This window comes from Sminthopsis crassicaudata, chromosome 1 (assembly GCF_048593235.1).
Source record: "Sminthopsis crassicaudata isolate SCR6 chromosome 1, ASM4859323v1, whole genome shotgun sequence".
NCBI classification, from domain to species: Eukaryota; Metazoa; Chordata; class Mammalia; order Dasyuromorphia; family Dasyuridae; genus Sminthopsis; species Sminthopsis crassicaudata.
Window position 1 is genome coordinate 712,237,562 of NC_133617.1, and position 23,093 is coordinate 712,260,654.

Sequence of the window (23,093 nt, forward strand, 5' to 3'; positions counted from 1 at the left end):
AAAAAAAATTCAGCCCCATCTCTATCCTCTCAATGCACCAAATGACCAGGTTTCTTTATTTGAAACCAAAAAGATTTAGAAGGTACTTTCAATTATTTTCTTCTTGCAGGAGACTTTACCAAAATTATACTGATTCTCATAATCTGATATAGACTTATAAATTTTCTACTCTTTCACATTTCTGGCATACTCATGTCATGTATCTATCTATAAGTCAACTCATATTTATTCCCAAAGCAGAGTGTGGAATATGGTTGGATTTGACCAAATAGACAAATGAAATCCAATGATAAACCTAAAATGTCATTTGAAGGCTAATAAACAAACAAACAAACAAAAAAGGATTTTACTACCTTCCTTATTATGTCTTCCAGCAGGAGTATTAATAAGCACTTATAGGAAGTGGTTAAGGAGAAAAAGTAAGAAGGCAATTCACAAATCAGATGGTTAGCATGGAACAATAACGAGTTAACCATATTGGCTGTATGATGAAAAGAGAGTGACAGAACAAGGGAAGATAACTAAGGACACGGGTGGCACCTTACCTCTGCTGCTAAGTAATGCCCAGTAGCAAGATGTTTGAAACGAAAGAGACTATTCCAGTATCCTGCTCCACCACGGCATGGGTCATGTTGTACCACCTGGTATAGGGAATGGTTAAAATGTTAAAGATGTTAAAGAAAACTTAATGCATTTATAAAATTACAATCAATTTGACACATTTAAATGGACATGAAGACTAGTTAAATAAACGATCATCTTTCAACAAGTCAGGAAAAAAGTTAATGTTTCTTCAGGATACAAGTTGAATTAACTGGTTAATGTAATGAAATGAATATAAAAGTCTTAAGTATTCATAGACAAACTAACTTGTATTTCATGAAGTAAAAAGGGTTTTGGAATTCATCTGAAACTGTAGGGAGAGCTACAAACTAATCGTTCAAGCACCAAAATGTCAGTTAACACACAAATGATTTACTGTTGGTTGAAGAATCTAGACAATTTACTACATAATAAAAATGGTGTATTTTCATCTTGTTTAATTTCAAAATACATAGATATAAAGTCAAAAGAAATTCTGAAAAAGTCTCTGAATTTCCAGAAGGCAATGATATCATTTCAGAAGAATGATATTTTGGGGGAGCACTGAGGAAAAATAAACTGGTCCTAGATTTTCAATCAAGGAAGAAAATTTAGGTAGCTAACATTTTTAAGACTACAAGAGTTTTAAGTTCTTGAAAGTTAGGTTAGTATATGACAACTAAACAAATCAATAATTTAAAATCAGAAATAATGCATTTCTACCATGATAAAATTGCTTTATTAGAATTGCTTTATTAGTTATTACCTATATGATTTGTTAAATAGGGCAATGAGAAGAGGTATTTTGATGGATTATAATAGTTCATTTGAAATATTAACCTCAAATTTCCTTTTTTTCTCTTATGTGGTAAATGGAAAAATCTCACCCAGATTTGATTCAATTCATATCTTGGAAAATATGAAACATCTCTACAGATTTGGAAATAAATATTGACATATAATCAAAAGATTTGAGTTCAAATTTGACTTCAGACACTACTAACATTCACTATCATAGGAAAAGCATTAAATTTTTGCCCACCTCAATTCTCTCATTTGTAAAATGGTGATAATGATAGCACCTTCCTCACAAAGTTGTTGTGAATATCAAATGAGAAATCTGTAAAATTCATTGCAGATCTAAACAGTACTATGTGAATACTATTTATGATTACTATTTAGCTATAGTAATGGCAATAGTAGGAAAGAATAGAGAGACAGTGACAAAAATAGACAGAAAAAAACACTCACAGATGCTCATTCAAGGGGTGAATAAATGGACAAAATATGACATATTAATGAAACAACAAAGATAAGTCATTCAGAGCAATATGGGAGCATGCAGAATTAGTACCATAAAAAGTATCGTACACAATGGCCACAATATTGGAAGTGAAAAATATACTATAAGGCCATTCAATTCAGATAGTTTGCAAGGTCTTAATCCATCTACTATTCAACCAAACATGTTGCAACCACTATAGCATGTAATAGAAATTACAAACATAAAAGTAAGTGGGGTAGCTAGACTGGCACAGTAGATGGAGCACTGGCCCTGACCTGAGTTCAAATCCTGTCTCATATCTAACACTTCCTAGCTGTGTGACTCTGAGCAGGTCACTTAATCCCAACTGCTTTGCAAAAAACAACCAAACAAATAAACATAAAAGTGAAAGAATCTCTGCCTTCAAGGAGCTTGCAATCTGTGAGGAGGATTCAATATGTCACTAGCATATTGGTCCTATAAAACAGATGATTAAATTTGTCTCCCTCTAGTTCCTCAGGAGCCTATAAGGGCAGAATGTTGCATCTGCTATCAGGGGGATTTCTTTAATTATTTAAATGTTTATCACTGCATATGGATCAAAAATTATTAATATATAAAACAAATGACATCAATAAAACTTTTTTAAAGGAAAAAAATGCAAAGATTTAGAGTAAAGGAGTGTTATTTTTAGCAATCCTTCCTCTACTCCTTATGGCTTACCTCAACCTCCCATAAGGCTTTGGAACTGGTCGCAGAAGTAGCTGATTGTCTCCCAGTGGTCCTCAAGAAGACGTGTTGTTTCTTTCTATGCTCATCACAGGTCAGAAATTTCTCTTGTTCTGCATGGAACAATCTGACTACGTCACCCTAATGATGAACACACATGGGAAAAAAAGCTCTGACTAAGCTGATACAAGATGATAAAAATATAGGCTAATTCCATTGGACAGTTTGAACCTACCCCTTTTAATATGTCATCTTTGTTATCACTCCATTTCATGAAGAGGACGATTTTCCAGCTGGTGTTGCAATTGACAGAATTGACCTGAAAAACAAATGATTAGGCTGACAAAGTGTTCAATCAGGTAGGTCAATCATGATATGCAAGAACTCCTTTAATAAGTTTATTAAGTCCCCCTTACTGAACGGCAGATAAAACCAAGACTGCGGGGGGAATATCTGGAAAGTCATGAAGGACCCAAATATCTTCAGAGTCAAGGTGTAGTTATATACTGCTAACTGTGGGAAGGAGAGCAACATCCCAAGCAGTACCTAGTACTACAATGTTTTTACAGCCCTGATGGAGGTGATCCAGCTGTGGCTCCCAGGGCAAACTCTTGAAACTGTTACTTGGTCTAAAGATTTCTTATTACAGTGAAGTAACCAGAACCAGGAGAACATCTTACATAGTAACAGCAAGGATGTATCAACTATGAAAGACTTGCCTATTGTGATCAAGACAATGATCAAGACATTCAAAAAGACCCATGATGAAAAGTGTTATCCATCCTCAGAAAGAGAACTGATGAACTATGAATACAGACTGAAGAATATTTTTTCACTTTATTTTTCTTCCTTTTTGTGGAATTTTTTGCAACATGGCTAGGAGGAAATTATATTTTGCATGACTTTAGATGTATAATCAATATCATATTGCTTGCCTTCTAAAGGGTAGAGGAGGGGAAAGAAAGGAGAGGATTTGAAACTAAAAAAACATTTTTTAAAAGAAATGACATTTAAAAAACACAAAATATTTAATGAATGAAATTAATTTAATGAAATATTTAATAAGGAAATAAATAAAATATAATTTTTAAAAATAAAGCTATGAACAATAAGTAAATAAATAAATATTTCGTGCTAGCAAATCTACTAAACCTCTTTCTTGCTTACCAGTCATAAAAGAAAGGAATAAGCATTTTTATAGTGTTGACTATGTACCAGGAACTAACCTAAAAGTTTAAAAAAATTTTTTTTTAAAAACAAATATTAGATCTTTTGATCCAAATAACAACTCTGAGAGGCGCTATTATCCCCATTTTACATCTAAAGAAACCTAAGGCAAACAGAAGAAAACTGATTTTCCCAGGGTCACTTAGCTAGTACAAATGCTTGAGGGTTTTTCTACCATATCACCTTTCTGCTTCTAGGATAAGCCTAAGAACTAGAACTTATATTCTGAGAGAATATAGACTAAATTTAACACACTTGTAACTCAGTTAACATGTGACTATTGAGAGGCCAATTCTCTTCCATTTAAGACTTAAGCTCAATTGTCTTGTTTTTCAAATGAGAACAAGAATATCAGCTCCTTGGTAGAGAGCTGTTGTGAAGATCAAAAGATATAGACGTTAGAGAGCTGTATTTGGAGTCAGGAAGATTTGAGTGCACATCCAAATACTTTAGGCACTTATTAGCTCTGTGAACCTGGGTAAGATGCTCTGTGCCTCAGTTTTCTCATTTGTAGAATGTTAGACTTAGTTTCAGCAGCCTCTAAATCTATCCAAGTCCCTCTGGAAAGTGGATCATGTGCTAGAAAAATTATCTATTCTTATGCTAATATTATGTCTGTTTTACAGTATTATAATTATTGCTATATGCTTAATTAATGGGCTTCAATTTCCATTTATTACAAATACGAGGGCTGGGCCTGATCTCTGTCTGATGTTCCTTCCAGTGGTAACATTCTATGATCCACAGTTAGCCTATGTCTCTGTTGCAGGATCACACTTTAGTGTTTATTTTTATGGCTCTTACCTCATTGCAGCCTGGATTGTCCACTAACTGGTGACTGCTAGCATGAAGAGGCTGTCCAGCATTGACAGGATTCAGAACCACCTTGTCCCCAATGACAACCTAGAAAGAAGGCACATGTCTTCAGAAAGATGGAGGTGAAGAGTACAGCCTATATAGTTTCTTGGCTTCCAGGCTGTAAAGGGCCTGAGTATAAAAACAAACAAGCTTTTCATAATGTAGAGTTCACAGAGAATGGTATAAGGCCCAAGATTGTCACTGGACAGATGGACATTGCACATATCCCATAGATGAATATACTGAAAACTTCCATTCAGGAGGAAAGGGAAATATATAATGGAACAAAAGATATTTGACCCAGTTTAAACTCTTATCTATTTATTTCTGTGTTCATGGACTATCAGGATCAGTTAAAGGAATTTTGAGCTGTTTAAGCTGGTGAAGAGAGAATTTGGTAGAGAGAGAGGGAAGAGAAACCATGTTACCTTTAAGTATTTGAAGGATCACATATATAAAGGAAACTAGACTTGTTCTTGGTCCCAAAGGGCAGAAGTAGGACAGAAATAGGAGTAATGACTGGAAGGCGAAGAGAGGAAAATCTAAATTCAACATAACTCTGCCAAACATAGCAAATTCCCCTTCACTAGTGCTTTTCAATCAGACCACTGTGTTATGTCAGAGATGGATTCTTTCTTCAAGTACAGTTGGACAAGATGACCATCAAGGTCTGTTCCAGTTCCAAAATTCTGAGACCATTCTGAGGGTTCTATTGTTTAATGGATGACACGGAGTTACTAAGACCTTAAATAAACAGTGGATTCCAATACAGGTTCTTAAAGCCCAGAGGATCATTTATTTCTAGATTCTGGCAATATAGTATATATGCCACAGAGAAATGAGGTAAACTGCCCAAGTTCACTCAGCTAGTAGGCAGAATAGCTAGAATTCAAACTGAGGTGTCCTAATTCTAAATGTAGCATCTCTAAGATCTTCTAAGATAGTTCCTATATAGAGACATGGCAAGAAAATTATTTATCACTTAGTAAGAGAAGCAAAGAATATGACCAACATTTTATATGCCTTAAAACAGACAGTTACTCCATTTTGAAAGACCTAGGAAGTGTTTTCCTATTTTGAGTTTATATTTTCCTCTCTTCAGCTTTCAGTCATTGATCTTACCTCAGCCCTTTGAAGTCAATAACAAGACCAATTCCTTTTCCAAATGCCAGTACTTCAAATATTTTTTAAAAAACCTTTATGCCCGGTGGATGGAGTCAAGATGATGGGGACTCACCTGAGCTCTCCCCCAAACTCTTCAAATATCTTTAAATAATGACTCTAAAAAATTCTAAAGAAGTAGAGCCCACAAAAAAGACAGAGTAAGATAATTTTCCAATCCAAGACAACTTAGAAGGTTGACAGGAAAAAATCAGTTGAACCAGCGTGAAACTGGAGCTCAGTTCAGCCCTACCTGTGCCAGGAAAACTGGGTCCCAGCAAAACAGGAATAATCCTTAGGGCAACTGAATCAATGGCAGCAGTGGTGGTTTTCAGACCACAGACACCAAAGACAACTTAGAAGGTCAACAGGGAAGATCTGTCACAGCCAGGCCCTGGAAAACCAGGAGCAGGTCTTGGGAGTCACTGAATCAGTTGATGAAGCAGCAGCTTCCAGAGTTCTCAGTCCACACTGGGTTGAAACACTGGTCAGAAAGAGATTATAAGGGTCTATTTGCTAACACTGAAGCAGAACCCATACTCAGATCTGGGTCGCAGTCCTAGATAGCAATCCCCTGGTGAGGACTGCATACCAGAGCTTGCAGTCAGAATGGAGCAGAAAGTCTCTTCAAAGTCCCAGGCAAAAAAAGGAATGCTTGGGGTCACTCATAGATCAGATCATAGGTTAGTGGAATAGTAAACACTTCTCCTTGGAACATACCATCTAGAAAGAACTGAAAACTTACATGTTCCTAGTAGAAAACAGCTGCCCAGTGTACCCTCCATCCAGGGAGCTGAGCTTTCTTTAACAAAGAATTTCAAGTCAAATAATAAATTGAGAAAATTATCAAAGGTACCACAAAAAATTCTGGCTATAGAACGTTTCTACCTTGACAAGAAAGCTCAAAACATACATTTAGAAGGAAATAACAAAGTCAAAGCTCCTATCTCCAAAGCCTCCAAGAAAAATAGAAATTGGTCTCAGGCCACAGAAGAGCTCAAACAGATTTGGAATATCAAGTAAGAGAGAAAGAAGAAAAATTGTGAACAAAAATGAGAGTGATGAAAGAAAATTATGAAAAACAAATCAACAGCTTGGTAAAGGAGGCACAAACATACTAAAGAAAGTAACACCATAAAATACAACCTGGGTCAAATGGTAAAGAAAATACAAAAATTCAATGTAGAAAAGAATGCCTTAAAAAGCAGAATTGACCAAATGAAAAAAGAGGCACAAAAATCACTGCAGAAAAACTCCTTAAAAAGTAGAATAGCACAAATGGAAAATGAGGCATAAAACTTTACTGAAGAAAATAATTTTCTTAAAATTAGAATTTAGCCAATGGAAATTTATCACTTAAGGAGAAATTAAAAAACAATAAAATAAAACCAAAAAGAATGAAAAAATAGAAGACAATGTGAAATATCTCATTGGGAAAAAAATCACCTGGAAAACAGATCCAGGAGGGATCATTAAAAATTATTGGACTATCTGAAAGCATGATCAAAAAAAATCAGTCTAGACATCATATTTCAAGAAATTATCAAGGAAAACTGCCCTAATACTCAAGAACTAGTGGGTAAAATAGAAATTTAAAGAAATCACTAATCACTTCCCAAAAGAGATCTGAAGATGAAAACTCCCAGGAGTATTATAACCAAATTCCAGAGCTCCCAGGTCAAGGAAACTGCAAGCAGCTAGAAAGAAATATTCAAGCAACATGGAGCCAAAGTCAAGATAACACAAGATTTAGCAGCTTTCACATTGAAAGACTGGAAGTCTTGGATATGATTTTCATCAGGGCAAAAAGAATTATAACTAAGAATAATCTATCCAGCCAAACAGAATATAATCCTTCAGGAGGAAAAATGTACACTCACTGAAACAGATGATTTTCAAGCATTCTTGATGAACAGATCAGAGTTGAACAGCAATTTAACTTTTGAATACAAGTCTCAAGAGATGCATAAAAAAGTAAATGGAAAAGGGAAATCATAAGGGACTTAAGGTTAAACTGTTTATATTCCTTCATAGGAAAATAATATTTGTAACTCATAAAAACTTTCTCATTATTAGGGCAGTCAGAAGGAATATACAGAGACCTAGGGAAGGTTTGAGTTGAATATGAAGGGATGCTATTTAAAAAAAGATGATATTGAGGGATAAGAGAGGGATGTACAGGGAGAAAGGGAAAGGAAGAGTAGAATAAGGTAGATTATCTTATATAATAGAGTTGAGAAAAAACTTTAATAATGGAAGGGAAAGGGTGAGGGGGAGTCACTGTATTACTCTCATTAGAATTGACTTAAGGAAGGAATAACTCAATTGGATATGGAAATCTATCTGATTCTACAAGAAAGTAGGAAGGAAAGGGGGCAAAATGGGGTGGGGACTTGTAGGGATAGTAGATTAGGAGAGAGGGTAGTCAGAAGCAAAAAGCTTTTGAGGAGGAAATGGTGAAAGGAGAGAGAGAGTAGAATAAAGGAAGGAATATAGTTAGCAATAGTAATTGTAAAAAAAAATTGAAATGTTTCTCTGATAAAGGCCTCATTTCTCAAATATACAGGAAACTGAGTCAATTTACAAAAATAAAAGTCATTTCCAATTGAAAAATGTTCAAAAGATATGAACAGTTTTCAAATGAAATAATCAAAGTTATCTAGAACCCAAAGAAAAAATGCTCTAACTCACTATTGATTTGAAAAATGCAAGGTGAACCAGTTTTGAGATATTATCTCATACCTCTCAGGTTGGCTAACAGGACAGAAAAGAAAAATAACAAATATTAGAAAGGATATGAAGAAAATGAGATTTTAGTTCACTGTTGATGAAAGAGTGAACTGATTAAAGCATTCTATAGAGTAGTTCAGAATTGTGTCTAAAGGAATATAAAACCATATGTTCCTTTGACAAAACAATATCACTACTGGATCTATCTCCCAAAATATAAAAAATAAAAAAGGAAAAGGATCTATATGTACAAAAATATTTGTAGCAACTCTCTTATGGGGGCAAAGAATTGGAAATTGAGGGGAAGTCCATTAATTGGGGAGTGGATGAACAAGCTATTGTTATATGATTGTGATGAAATACTTTGTGCTTTAAGAAATGATGAGCATGATGCTCTCAGAAAACCTGGAAAGATTTCCATGAGCTGCTGCAAACTGAAATGTAGGATGATCAGCTGTGAATAACTTAATTATTCTCAGCATTACAATGACCCAGGACAACTCTGAAGGACTTACTTATGATAAAAATAATGCTATCCATTTGCAGAGAAAGAACTGATAGTGGCTGAAGGCAGATTAAAGCACACTTTTTTTTAAACTTTATTTTTCTTGAGGGTTTTTTTGGGGGGAGGGTCTGTTTTCTTTTACAACATTATTAGAGAAAGGTTTTGAATGAGGACATTTGTATAATCCCTAGCTCATATTGAATTGCTTGCCTTCTCAATGAAGGGGAATGAGGAAGGAGCAAAGGAATGAATCTGGACCTCAAAGTTTTAAAAATAAATGTTAAAAATTGTTTTTAAATGTAACTGGGAAAAATAAAATATTAAATATATGAAAAAAATTTTTTTTAAAGCTTCACGCCCCTTCTCTGTTCCCCTATCTAATCTTTTCATTGCTTTCACTGCCAGCAAAGATAGGTTAATCCAAATTTACTGCTGATAATCAAGGCAAAGCTTTCTAGCTAATCACTACTTTCAGTGACACTCATATTTTTCAAAGAAAGGCTCATGCATCTCTTCTCCCCTGATAATTCTACTAAAAGTCCCCAATGGAATTTCAAGGACCTAGAAACAGGAGGTCTTCCTAGGAAAGGCTGTCTTTGCTCCTCTCTTAGAAGAACAAGGATTAAATCTTATCTTTCTAAAAGTCACGTTTCTTGTCCAGATTTTTAGGCAGGCACATGAATCACCAGGGTCTGACCAAGACAGCAACCAAAAGGATTCTGATAAGTCCGGGGGAAAGGGTCAGAGGCAGGTAGCACAAAAAAGAGACAGAGGGCTAATCAAAGGAAAAATTTTACCAAGAGACAATTAAATTGGAATCATAGTGGAAAGTGGACTTGGAATCAGGAAGACCTACATTCAATCCTATGTCAGATAACTAATGTCTGACTCAGTATAAGTCATTTACCATCTCAGGGCTTCAGTTGTCTGTAAAATGAAGGAGCCAGATTCAGTGTCTTTCCAGGCTTAGACCCATGACCCATGAAATTCCACATTCCAAGAAATCCCTTTGTTTCTATCTTCAAAGGTTCCTTTTTAAAAATGAAGGCAGGATTCTATGGTGATTTTATTCCCACTAAGTGACCTGGCAAACATCTAGTCATTAACATTTAGAGAACATCAGCTTGTTTGCAACAGAACCCACAGGAGACTTTTACGGTCATTTTTGCACCCCATTGAAGCACTGGATTTTTGAGATGTGGGTCCACAACATCGCAGTCTGGCCAAGAGAACCCAAAGCCTGCCACTGAGTCAGAAAGCCCTGGGTTCAGGTTTCTGTCTGATCCTTGCAGCTATACTCCCAGGACAAAGAGCAATCCCTTCTATCCCAGACAGTGCAGTGACAATAAATGAGTTGTTGCTTTGCATAGACAGGGGAAGTTTCCTTAGCAGGCGTGCCCAACCTGGTGCAGGATAACAATTAGCTGCAACTTCATTTCAATAAATCAACAAATATTTGTTAAATACTCAGGTGTTGAGATACAGAAACACATCTGGAACAATGTCCTCATGCAGTTTACAGTCTACTGAGGATCAGGAGTGAAGATTATTTCAACATCTCCACTTCTGTGAAAGCTGGAGCTACAAAGGAGTGGCAAGAAGAACAAAGTATATCCCACGGGGGATTTGTACTTACACTGTCCCCGATGGAGCGCAGCTTGTAGAATGGCTGAATGTAAAACCAAGAGCCTTCATTCCCAGCCTCATCCAGTGTCACCCTCATCGCATTCTTCTCCAGGAGAGCAGGAAGCCTCTTATTTACTGTTAGGTATTTGTTACTTTTCAGGTGTAGGAGCTAAAACCCACAAAGAGAAGATGGAAATCCATGAGGATCATTCTTTCCTTAGGATAGCTCAGTCCTATGCAATTGCATAGAAAACACCTTTTTGAGGAGTACTATACTTAGTCCAAAAAGTGAATGTAGTTTGACTAATATTTAAGAGAAAATAAGTTTCATTGAAGGGTTCCAAAGAGTGTTCCTTCCACATAAAAAAATACTGAGAACTTTTGACTCCATAGACCATGAGGAGACATAGAAAAGGAGGTATTTGGAGGAGAAGTGAGATTCTTCTTACCGAGAGGTGGACCAAGGTGAAAATTCTACTGCCCTCCTCTCAGCAGAATCTGCTGTGTTAAGGGTTTCTAATAAGAGCAACCAGACTAATTGTTAGCCCCTTAAGGATATCAAAATAGACTCAAAGGCTGTTTTGGAAGCCAACTGACCTCGTGGAAGAGGGCAGAGAAAATGGATAGTTAGTCATTTCCATTCACTCTAGTCCATGCCAGAGACAAGAGAGACACACATAACTAGATCAGAGGCCAAAAGCTGAGCTCAGAAATGTGGTCTCTTTCCAATAATGCTTATATAAGGTGACAATTGATATAAGGCCCACAGTCCTATGTGGGTTTCAAGTATAAGAGGGGGTGAGATATAGAAGGAAAAAGAAATCCACCATAATGATACCAATTCACCATTATTATTCCTTATCAAATGTCTATCTTTCCCCCAAGAAAAGGGGTTCACTTGGCAAGAAGTGACATTCAAATGAAAATCTCAGATCTAGAGATACCTCTCTTTAAATCGAGCAGGGCTATTTTGGCAACAAGGAATTATTCTTTGTTCAAACACATTTTGGAATTACAGAAACATGGAGTTGGCCATCCTGCCTACCTGGATGACATTGCCGTACTGGATAACAGTTCCCAAGAGCTTCCTGTTTTCTGTCTCATTCTGCTTTTTTTCCAGATCTGCTGCATGCTAGAAAGAAAAAAGGGATTGCATGTGAAGAGGCAGCTTTCTTTTGCTTCCTGATTTGAGGTCTCTCTCATAACTTCTGGTAATTACACAAACTTTGTGGGTGTGTAAAGATAGTCAGGAACTGAGGACCTAGCAGAAAATGCTATGAACTTTGCCATTCTTTGGCTACCTCCTGCTCTCTTCCATCTTTCCACCCTCTCATCCTGCCTTCCTCCTTCTCTCCTTTGCAAAAAAGGATAGAGGTTTGTCTGAATGTTGATGCAAGACCAGCTTTTCATGCATCCCTTAGAGGGATTTGTATAAGGAAGCATTAGGAAACAAGAGACAGTCCTAGTAAACATGGAGGGTCCCTGAATGTTGAGCAGGTTAAGAAAGACCTCCAGAGGCATCTGGGCTTGTTTCAAAGGTTGTTTTCCTGAGTAGTCATTTCTCACTATTTTATTTGCACAATATTTATTCATTTACTTATTTAATTTGATGCCCACAATGTGCTAGGCCTGGGCACCAGGATGGACTCCAAGAGATTAAGTGAGTTGATCCTGAGCATACAGCCAGTAAGTGTTTAAAGCCAAACTTGAACTCGGGTCTTTTCTGACTCCAAATTCATCTTTTTTCCAACCAAACTACTTTTCTTCTATCACAACAACCCTGAAGAGTAAGTTGTTTCACTCAGCGTTATCTAGGAGCGAGTGTCCCACGTTCCTCCTTCTCCTACTCCTGGACAGGTATGTATGTAATTTATGTATTCCAGGACTTCCTAAACTGTATTTTCCCATAATTCCCAGCCTTTCCTTACATCAAATATTCTCATGAGTGGTCAGAAATACTTACTCAACTTCTTGTACATGATTTTTCACTTGGTCAACATAGATCAAAGAAAATAATGTATATAAAGTACTCTCTAACTATAAACTGCTATATTCAAATAAATATTTAATATACATTTAATCCATTTTACAAAACTAATTTTTATGGTACTGCCGCTTGTAATTCAATCTTAATTATGTGCAGACAACCTAACTTACACATTTTGATCCCCCAAATCTCCCTTTTCTCCCTTAGTTCTCTAATTCCAGTAAGCTTCCCCCCCCCTGATATTTGATAAAGAAATTTTCATTCTCCCTTTTTTAAAGTACTGGGATCAGTCTTGGCAAAATTTAAAGTAGGAGATAGTGATGCAGTAGAAATATTCCTAAACAGAGAGTCAGGAAGCCCTGAGTTCAAATTCTGCCTCAGATGTTGATAAGTCATCTGAATGACTTCATTTCAGTACCACTTACCTCAAAGGGCTGTTCTGAGCCTCCAATAAAGTAATGTAAGGGAAGTGCTTCAAAAAAATTTAAAGTAGGGCAGCAAGATGGTGCATTGGATAGAATACTGGTCCAGAAGTCAGGAAGATATGAATTCAAATCCAACCTCAGACACTTAACACATTAACTATGTGACCCTGGGAAAATCACTTAATACCAATTACCTCATCAAAAAGAAAAAAAAGATTTTAAATGCTACAAAAATGCTTGTTATCCCTCTTCCTCTTTTTCTTTCTCCTATTACTATCACATGTGTGAACTCAAGTAAGGTACAACTTCTCTGGGTCCAAGTTTCCTCTTCTGGAAAATGGGCAAATATAAGTTGAAGTGGCTCAGAGAACAAAGCACAATCTCTGCAGAGACCATAGGTTCAAATCCCATCTCTCCACTGGTCATATGTGTACAACCTTGGGCCAAGTCACTTAAATTAAGTGACGTAGTAAGACCTAATATTCTGAGAGAGCTTTGAGCTTCCAAAGACCTTCATATAGATGATCTTATTTGCTCTATGAGTTTCCTCATCTGCAAAAGAGAGGACCCAGGTGCCTTCTCTCCCAGTTCAAGAGGTATGATCTCCTGATTGGATGATCTCTAGGGTTACCTTTAATTCTAGATCTATGATGGCTCCTTTTTCTTCAAACAGTATTCAAACCTCATCAAAATATCTCTGTCTGGCCTTCCTCAGGCTCTCTTCTAAAAGGTTGATGGGATAACAAAACCTAGGCTATGGAATTTAACAACATGAAAAGCTGAAATGCATGAAATATCTAAAGGGAAAGTCTTCAGCCTATTGGGAGTCTTTGATTTCATGTAAAAGCACAGGCAAATGTGATATAAACTGAGAAGCCATGAATGGGCTGCAATTTGGCTTTCTTTAATCCTTGATTGAAATCTTACTTTTTGCAAGGAAACTTTCTTAACTGTAGTTCTTTCCTTTTGCTATTTATTTCCTATTTCTATTATCTATAGTGTGTGTGTGTGTTTGTAGATCATTTTTCTATTAGATTGTGGATTCCTTGAAGGCAGGGAGCTGTCTTTGCCTCTTTTTATATCCCCAGAAAAGTGCCTAGCACATAGTAGGCACTTAATATTTACTGACTGACTAATTTAACCTATTGGGAAAAATGTCAACATGAAGGAGGATATGGGTTCATTTATTTATCAAAGTAAACTAAGGAAAGAGTGACTGGATGCTCATAGGTTGCAATTTGTCCCAGGCAATATAGTTGCATTTTAATTGTGCTTTCTTGCATGCATGGGACATCAAACCAAAGGATCTTTAGACTTGGCAAATTAAGATATCATAGAAAGCTAGTTGGGGAATTATTTGAGGGCAGAAGACCTTTGAGTGTTCATGGAATAACGCTGTTTAGGCAGTTTCCTACTCCATCCACATATAAGCCTCATTTAAGTCAAGATTTAAAAGCTTAAATCTGATGGGAAAAGTTAACTAGATGGTGAGTTCCCAAACCAATTGATAGTCTATAAAAGAACTATGTGAGACTATCCCCCTCCTTCACTGATGCAAATAATAATGCGTTTATTCTCACTCTACCAGATACTTAAGATAAAATTCCATTCACATGTCTCTTTATTTATATCAATTTGGGTAAACTCTCTGAAGATGAGTTGAGACATTTCCCTTGGATTAAAATGCAAATCTCTTCAGACCAGACTAGGACAGGACAAGCCACCCATAATGACCCATTATCTCTCACTCTCTTCCTCCTGCCCTTTCTTTCTCTCCACCTTCTATCTCCTTTATGCACTCACCCCCTCCATTCTCTCTCCCTCTTTTTTTTTTATTTCTTTTCCTTTTTCTCTCTTTTCCTTTTCTTCCCTTTTAAGCCTTTATGCCCATTGGCATTTCTAGACACAGCAGAGCTAATGATGATATTGACCTCTTATGACAGCCTTGCTCTTCACTTGTTATTTAGGGAGAGATATTTATACTAAACAAATCCAAAAATTGGATTTTTCAGTTAATGTTTCATTTTGCCTTGAAAATGTTTTTCTTAGTGAGGCTTTTGGAAAGATGCCACCAAACAAATCAAAAAGCGAAACTATATCTTGAAAAGACAAGACAGTGGAGTTATATAAAGTAAAAATCATCTTTAGTACCCTGAAATATCCTATTTTCCACTTATAAAATTATTATAGTAAGAAGACAACTCCTTCATTAATCAGTTTATCCATAAGTATTTATTAAGCTCCTACTCTATGTAGAATGCTGGTAGGCCTTGGACCATATAAAGATTTTTTTAAATTCCTACTTCTCAAGGCGCTCACATCAAAAGTGTATTTTCTTTCACATTCACTTAAGTCTTACTCCAAAGCCTTATTGTGATGTGGAGGTGACCTTGGTTTCTTAAAGACTATTTCAGGAGAGCCAGCAGGTTCTGCCAAATTGGCAAGCTTGAGCAAAGATGCAGTACATCTGTTGTCTGAGGACCAGCCTAGCTTGGGTATATAAGGATCAGAGACCACAAAGCACAAGACCAGAGTTTTACAGTTTGAAACATCCATGGACACGGTTTATGGAAGTGCCTCATTTTACAAGCAATAAGTAAGGACTCTAAGAACTCACGTGACTTGCCCCAAAATCATATAGGTAATAAGAGGCAGAGCCGGCATTTGAAGCCAACTGACCCTGGATCCAATGTTCTTTCTACTGCATCATCCTCCCTAGATTGACTAATGATTTTCTAGATGACAAATTCTAAAAGATGAAATTAAAAAGAGGCTAGGATCTGTATCAATAAAGTAAGTACCCCACTAAAAAATTACCACAGTTTAACATTTTAGCACATCCCTTGATTGTGCTTTAAACTGCCAAGAAATTGGGATCAACAGACCTAAACACAAATTTGGAAGCAATACATTCATTACAGAAGACTTTAATTGAAAATCAGTCATTTAGAAATAAATCCCAAAGATGAATCTGGAAATTGCATCTAAATGTTAAATGGTCACAGTCAAATTAGAAACTAGCAAAAAGGAGCGACAGTTCCAAATTATCCACCTCAACAGCTTATTAGAAAGGTAAAATGTATGATAAAGCTCACAATGAGCTCACAATCTGCCTTTCCAATGTAGCATAAAATCCAGAGATTAAATTTATTATTATTTCTTTAGGGTTTTTTCTTAATATTATCCTTGTAGGGGGTGGGGTGGTTAAAAAAATTGAACATATAACACATACATGATATTAATTCTTCACTAAATATATGAACATCAGACCTTTTCCTTTAGCTTCATAAGGCAGCACTGAGAAAGCCACCACAACAGAGAGTGGCCTGGAAATCATCATATTGTTTTAGGCTAAATAAGTGAGAAAACAGGATAGGCAAGTGGGCATAGCAGACAATGTTTTACCAATAAATGAACTTAATTTGCTAATGAATCACCAAAAGTGTTTCTAATAAAATTGAGGCCTCAGTGTCAATAAACTTGTGACAGAATGTGGATCAAAGCATAGTATTTTCACCTTTTTTTGGATTGTTGTTTGTTTCCTTGCTTTTGTTCTTTTCTCATGTTTTTTCTTTAAATTTGATCTTATTTGTTTTGTGCAGCATGGCAAATATGAAAATATGTTTAGAAAAGCTGCACATGTTTAACCTATATAAGGTCGTTTGCTGTTTTAGAGAGGGGGAAGAAGGAGGAAAATTTTTGGAACACAATGTTCTGCAAAGGTGCATGCTCAAAAATACCTTTGCATATATTTGTTAAAATAAAATACCATTAAAAAGATAGAAATAAATAAAAATAAAGTTGGGGCTTCTATCTGCAAAATTACTGAAGCAAATGCTGAATTTGCACATGATCTACTGTCTCCAGATAGGTTTCCCATGTTCCTTCCTATCAGCTGTATGTTACAACTTTATTCCTAAACTGAGGATATTCCACCTGTTCCTCTGCCCTTCATAGGATCAGCTGAAAGGCAATTCAAAGTTCCATTGTAATGACTATGATTATTAATCAGTGTTGTTACTAAGTCTCTTAAAGAAAACCAAGATCAACTTTCTTTACTATTGCCTGGGCTGCTATTTACTCTGCTGCTGACATTGGAAAGACCTGATTAAATGACTGCAAAAAAGGTCACTGGGATAGTAGGAAAATGTCCTCCTCATTCCCTCTTTTTAAGGTCAACAAGCTCAAAATACATCATGGGATATTATATTAGGCTTGTGGAAACAAGTAATACAGGACTGTGGCTCAACAGACAATAATGAGTTGTCACTATCTCAGTTCTTTTTATCCTTTTGAAGCTTAAGGCTCATATTAAGAACTGAGCTTTCTGAGAATAAAACAATGTGAGAGCCTGTTTCAAGGAAACAGGTAAATCATCTCAGGAAATAGTCAAGACCTTTAAAATAAACGCTATGGGGGTGGAAGGAAAATCAAGGAAGCAAGACCTTAAGGTATCGGAAAATGGTTGGATTCCATGGAAAAAAGCCCAGACTAAATTTGCCAGGGATGTTACAGTGGGGATTCCTTTCGTGAATGGTTTGGATTAAACGGCCACTGGGGTCTCTTCCAACTCTTCAGTTCAGTGATTCTGTAAACATTCAAGACCACTAGATGTCAGCCTTCTTAAATCACTATGGAGAGCAAGCAAAGAAAGTCAGGTGGCCCAAGCATCCCATTCCTTATATGGTGCTAATTTAAAATAATCCAAATCTTATCATTGGGGCTATACACTCATGCTTAAAAGAAAGAAATCCAGTTGAAAAGAATCAGAGACTAGATAAAGCATAAGACTAATTAATCTCTTATTGTCTCAGCAAATATTTGAAATTCATCCATATATTCCCCTGTCCTGGAAAAGATATCCCCAAAATGAAAATACTTAAGCAGTTAACTGCTTATTTGCCCAGTTAGAGATATGCACTACACTACTCCGGTCTTACCTTAGAGGAAAAGGTGAGAATGGGTACTTTTTCTACGGATTGAGGTTAACATGGATGCTTAAAATATCTTATTTGATTTTTTAAAAAATGAGATTGAAAGATCGTACTCTGTTAACAATAGACATGTAGTAGAGGCCTAGAAGGTAGAAGAATTATTTGGAGATTGAGAAGTACTCACAAATTAAATATATTTTACTGTTGTTTCCTGCTTTTTAGAGCGCCCAAGTTGAGGTGACAAAATGTACCATGTTAGCCCCCATGCCGGGGTGATTAAAACATTGTGTCCTGCTTTCTAGAGCCCCCATGCTGGAGTGATTAAAATATACTCCTCTCGCCTCATCACTTCTCCACTAAAACGGTATATTTTAATCACTCCGGCATGGGGGCTCTAGAAAACACAGTACGTTTTGTCATCCCAACTTGGGGGCTCTAGAAAACAGGACACAACATTTTTGCCATAGAAGAAAAGACAACAGAATGAATTTGGGTCTGCTGAATATATTGTTTAAATACTGGCTCCTGATCCAGCTAATTGGACATCTGCTTTACATTGTTTATATATATGGTGATGGATTTGTACTGGTCTCTTTCCTCCCCCTAGTAAGAACCAACAACATACATCAATGAGACTGCTAGCCAGGGCTAATAGTGCAGTCTCTGGACAAAGAACAAGGCAAGAGTAATTACCTATCCCTTACAGAGACTGTACATTCAACTTTGAGGGGTCACCTGGTTTACTAAACAACTGAGCCTATTCAATAATCCTGAACATCACCACCAAGCCCCAAATGGCAATAATATGATAATACCTTGGATTTATAGCGGTGTCTTTCTTCAGAAGAGCATTCCTGGGAGGTGGGAGGGGCAAATATTACCATCACAATTTTACAGATGGAGAAACTGAGGTTCAGATTAGTTAAGCAACTTAAGCCACTTGCCCAGGGTCACATAGCAAGTCAAGACTAGAAGCTGGAGGTCTCCCGATTCTCAATCCAGTGAAAAATCAATACAAGAATGTGCCCTCAAAGTCTGAAGCCCCATGCTGCATCAGAAAGGACAATCTCACAGTCTCTGTGAGGGAAGGTATCAACTCTTGTGAAACCTATTAACCATCTTTCTTTTGGGGACAGAGAGTAATCAGGGTAAAAAAACCTTCACCACTTGATTAAATGATGTATAATAATAGAGAGCACCAAGGCAAGGTTTGGACAGAGATTTAACCCTACCACCACCAAATACCAATCAAATGCCAAATGAGACCAGATGTGGAAATGTAAGTGCATCACAAACTATGGCTGCATTATCTTCGATACATACGTGCAATTTGTTGAGTAGTACTGCATCTGTTGTGCTGTTAGCTCCAGGCTTTGCAGCTTTCCAAAACTGCTTCTGTGCAGAGTATCGATTCATAGGACATAGCTTAAAGAGGCAATCTAAAAGATAAAGGAGAATAGGAAAAGAGAAAATTTTGAGAAGTTTGAGAAAATGCCATTTACAAAAACTTTTTAATCACTTCCAACCTCTAAACATTTACAACATCCTCACTTTGTGCAACAGATTGCATGTGCACTTCAACATTCACCAAACAAATCATATTTTTAAAAATGGTTGAGGAATATCATGTTTAAAAGAAACAAGTTGAAGAGTTCTTTGGTCAAGTCTCTGAAAACTTAAATCTTGGTAAAGAGGATTTCATTTGGTTATCCATCCAAACGAGGTAAAGCTTGATTATTTTGAAATCCACTCACTTAGGATTTGAGATAATTTAAACAAGGCTCACTAATTCACATTCATCTGTATAAAAAAAAAAATGTCTGCTTTAATTATGTATACCATACCTCAAATGTATAGGGTATATGAGGTGATTTTTAATTACAATTTCTTTTGATTCTATTCTTTAAGCAGGTCTCCTATAGCTCAAGGGAACACTGTTAGGCTTTAAGCTAATTATTACAAATCTTTGAAAGTAATCAAGTCAAGTCTTCTACTTCAAAAATCAGCTCATAGCCCTTTGACTTTGTTGGTATGAGACTCTCCTTCCCTGGGGAATGCAACCTAACTATAGTTTATAGTCTTAGAGAGATGTCTGGAGTTCCAAGAGGTTCAATGATCTCCTGTGGCACTGAGCCACACAGATAGTGAGCCTTAGAATGAGAAATTCATGATTCAACATCCAGGATCTTGTCTGCCCCACAGTGATACTTCACAGGCATTTCTGGTAGAGTATTTTAATATTCTGAAATGTTGGTAATTAGGATTGACTTTTTTCCACTATGAGTTGAAACCAGTGAGCTTTTATAGTATGTAGTACATTTCAAAATCACAACATTCAATAGGGTTTTTTTTTTTTGGGGGGGGGTATCTAAATACAGTATGATTTTTTTAAATTATTGCTTTTTATTTACAAAACATATGCATGGGTAATTTTTCAATATTGACCCTTGCAAAACCTTGTGTTCCAATTTTTCCCCTCCTCCCCACCCCCTCCCCTAAATGGCAGGTAGTTCAATACATGTTAAATATGTATAATATATTTATACAGTTATTTTGCTGCACAAGAAAAATTGGATCTAGAAAGAAAGAAAAAAACCTGAGAAGGAAAACAAAAAAGAAAGCAAACAATAACAGAAAGAGGGGAAATACTATGTTGTGGTCTACATTCATTTCCCATAGTTCTCTCTCTGGGTGTAGCTGATTCTCTTCTTCATTAAACAATTGGAACTGGTTTAAATCATCTTATTGACGAAGAGAGCGATGTCCATCAGAATTGATCATCATATAACCTTGTTGTTGCCATGTATAATGATCTCCTGGTTCTGCATATTTCACTTAGCATCAGTTCATATAAGTCTCTCCAGGCTTCCCTGAAATCATCCTGCTGGCTGATCCTTTCTTACGCAACGATAATATTCCATAACATTCACATAGCACAATCTATTCAGCCATTCTCCAATTGATGAGCAGCCATTCATTTTCCAGTTTCTAGCCACTACAAAAAGGGCTACCACAAACATTTTGGCACATACAGATCCCTTTCCCTTCTTTAGTAGTTCCTTGGGGTATAAGCCCAGTAGTAGCACTGCTGGCTCAAAGGGTATGCACATTTTGACAACTTTTTGGGCATAGTTCCAGATTGCTCTCCAGAAGGTTAGATTCGTACAGTTCCACCAACAATGGTTCAGTGTCCCAGTTTTTCCACATCCCCTCCAAAATTTAGCATTATCTTTTCCTGTCATCTTAGCCAATATGAGAAGTATGTAGTGGAATGTCAAGAGTTGTTTTAATTTGCATTTCTCTGTTCAGTAGTGACTTGGAGAACCTTTTCATATGATTAGAAATAGCTTCAATTTCTTCATCTCGAAATTGTCTGTTCATATCCTTTGATCATTTATTAATTGGAGAATGGCTATTAGATTAGTTTAGGTAGTATTATCATCTTTATTATATTCGCTTGGCCTATCCAAGAGCACTAAATATTTTTCCAGCTGTTTAGATCTGACTTCATTTGTGTGGAAAGTGTTTTGTAGTTTTGCTTATATAGTTCCTGACTTTCCCTTGGCAATAGATTCCCAAATATTTTATACTATCAACAGTTATTTTAAATGGAATTTCTCTTTGTTAGTGATGTATAAAAATGTTGATGATTTATTTGGATTATTTTGTATCCTGCAACTTTGCTAAAGTTGTGAATTATTTCTAATAGCTTTTTAGTAGATTCTCTGGGGTTCTCTAAGTATATACCATCACATCATCTGCAAAGAGTAATAATTTGGTTTCCTCATTACCTACTCTAATTCCCTTAATCTGTTTTTCATCTCTTATTGCCAAAGCTACCATTTCTAATACAATATTTAACAGTAATGGTGATAGTGGGCAACCTTGTTTCATTCCTGATCTTATTGAGAATGGCCCCAGTTTATCCCCATTATGTATGATGCTTACTGATGGTTTTAAATAGATGCTACTATTTTAAAGAAAAGTCCATTTATTCTTATACTCTCTAGTGTTTTTAGTAGGTTTTTGGATTTTATCAAAAGCTTTTTCTGTATCTATTGAGATGATCATATGGCTTTCGTTAATTTGATTATTGATATAGTCAATTATGCTAATAGTTTTCCTAATATTGAACCAGCCCTGCATTCCTAGTATAAATCCTACTTGGTCATGGTGTATTATCTTGGAGATGATTTTCTGTAATCTCTTTGCTAATATTTTATTTAAGATTTTTGCATCAATGTTCACTGGGGAGATTGGTGTTATAATTTTATTTCTCTGTTTTTGTCCTACCTGATTTAGGTATCAGTACCATGTCTGTGTCATAAAAGGAATTTGATAAGAGTCCTTTATTCCCTATTTTTTAAAAAATAGTTTATATAGCATTGGGGTTAATTGTTCTTTAAATGTTTGGTGAAATCCATCTGGTCCTGGGGATTTTTTCATATGGAGTTGATTAATAGCTTGTTCTATTTCTTTTTCTAAAAATAGTAGCATTTAAGCAATGCATTCTCTGTTAATCTGAGCAACCTATATTTTTGTAGGTATTCAAGCATTTCACTTAGGTTATCAAATTTATTGACATAAAGTTGGGCAAAGTAACTCCTAATTATTGCTCTAATTTCCTCTTCATTAGTGGAAAGTTCTCCTATTTCATTTTTAAGACTAACAATTTGATATTCCTCTTTCCTTTTTCTAATCAAATTTACCAAGAATTTATCTATTTTCTTTGTTTTTTCATAAAACCAACTCTTACTTTTATTTATTAATTCAATAGTTTTTTTTTATTTTCAATTTTATTAATATCTCCTTTTATTTTTAGAAGTTCAAGTTTAGTATTTGATTTGGGGTTTTTAATTTGCTCTTTATCTAGCTTTTTTAGTTGCAAGCCCAATTCATTGATCTTTTTCTATTTAATGCAAGTAAGCCTTATTACTATTTTGGCTGTATCCCACAAATTTTGGTATGTTGTCTCATTATATTCATCTCTGCAGCCCTTTTGACCTAATTCGCCTTTGGCCAACAGCACACGAGCCAGGTAGAAGGCCAGAATGAGTAAAGTCAA

The 23,093-nt window shown here is 36.0% G+C and overlaps 1 protein-coding gene across 12 annotated transcripts in view; it reads right to left on the bottom strand.

The window, feature by feature from the left end:
- The window catches only part of ITPR1 (inositol 1,4,5-trisphosphate receptor type 1), a 387,688-nt gene that overhangs the window by 216,876 nt on the left and 147,719 nt on the right, over window positions 1–23,093 (bottom strand). For 7 of the 12 annotated variants that reach the window (XM_074284052.1, XM_074284050.1, XM_074284045.1 and 4 more), the window contains exons 5-11: window positions 19,352–19,467; window positions 11,728–11,814; window positions 10,693–10,851; window positions 4,607–4,705; window positions 2,811–2,894; window positions 2,570–2,716; window positions 546–641 (exon numbers count right to left, since the gene is read on the bottom strand). In XM_074284052.1, coding sequence (XP_074140153.1) covers window positions 546–641; window positions 2,570–2,716; window positions 2,811–2,894; window positions 4,607–4,705; window positions 10,693–10,851; window positions 11,728–11,814; window positions 19,352–19,467 — 788 coding nt within the window. Of the gene's footprint in view, window positions 1–545; window positions 642–2,569; window positions 2,717–2,810; window positions 2,895–4,606; window positions 4,706–10,692; window positions 10,852–11,727; window positions 11,815–18,843; window positions 18,883–19,351; window positions 19,468–23,093 lie in introns of all 12 variants that reach the window. The other 5 variants (XM_074284047.1, XM_074284046.1, XM_074284044.1 and 2 more) reach the window with 1 other exon arrangement.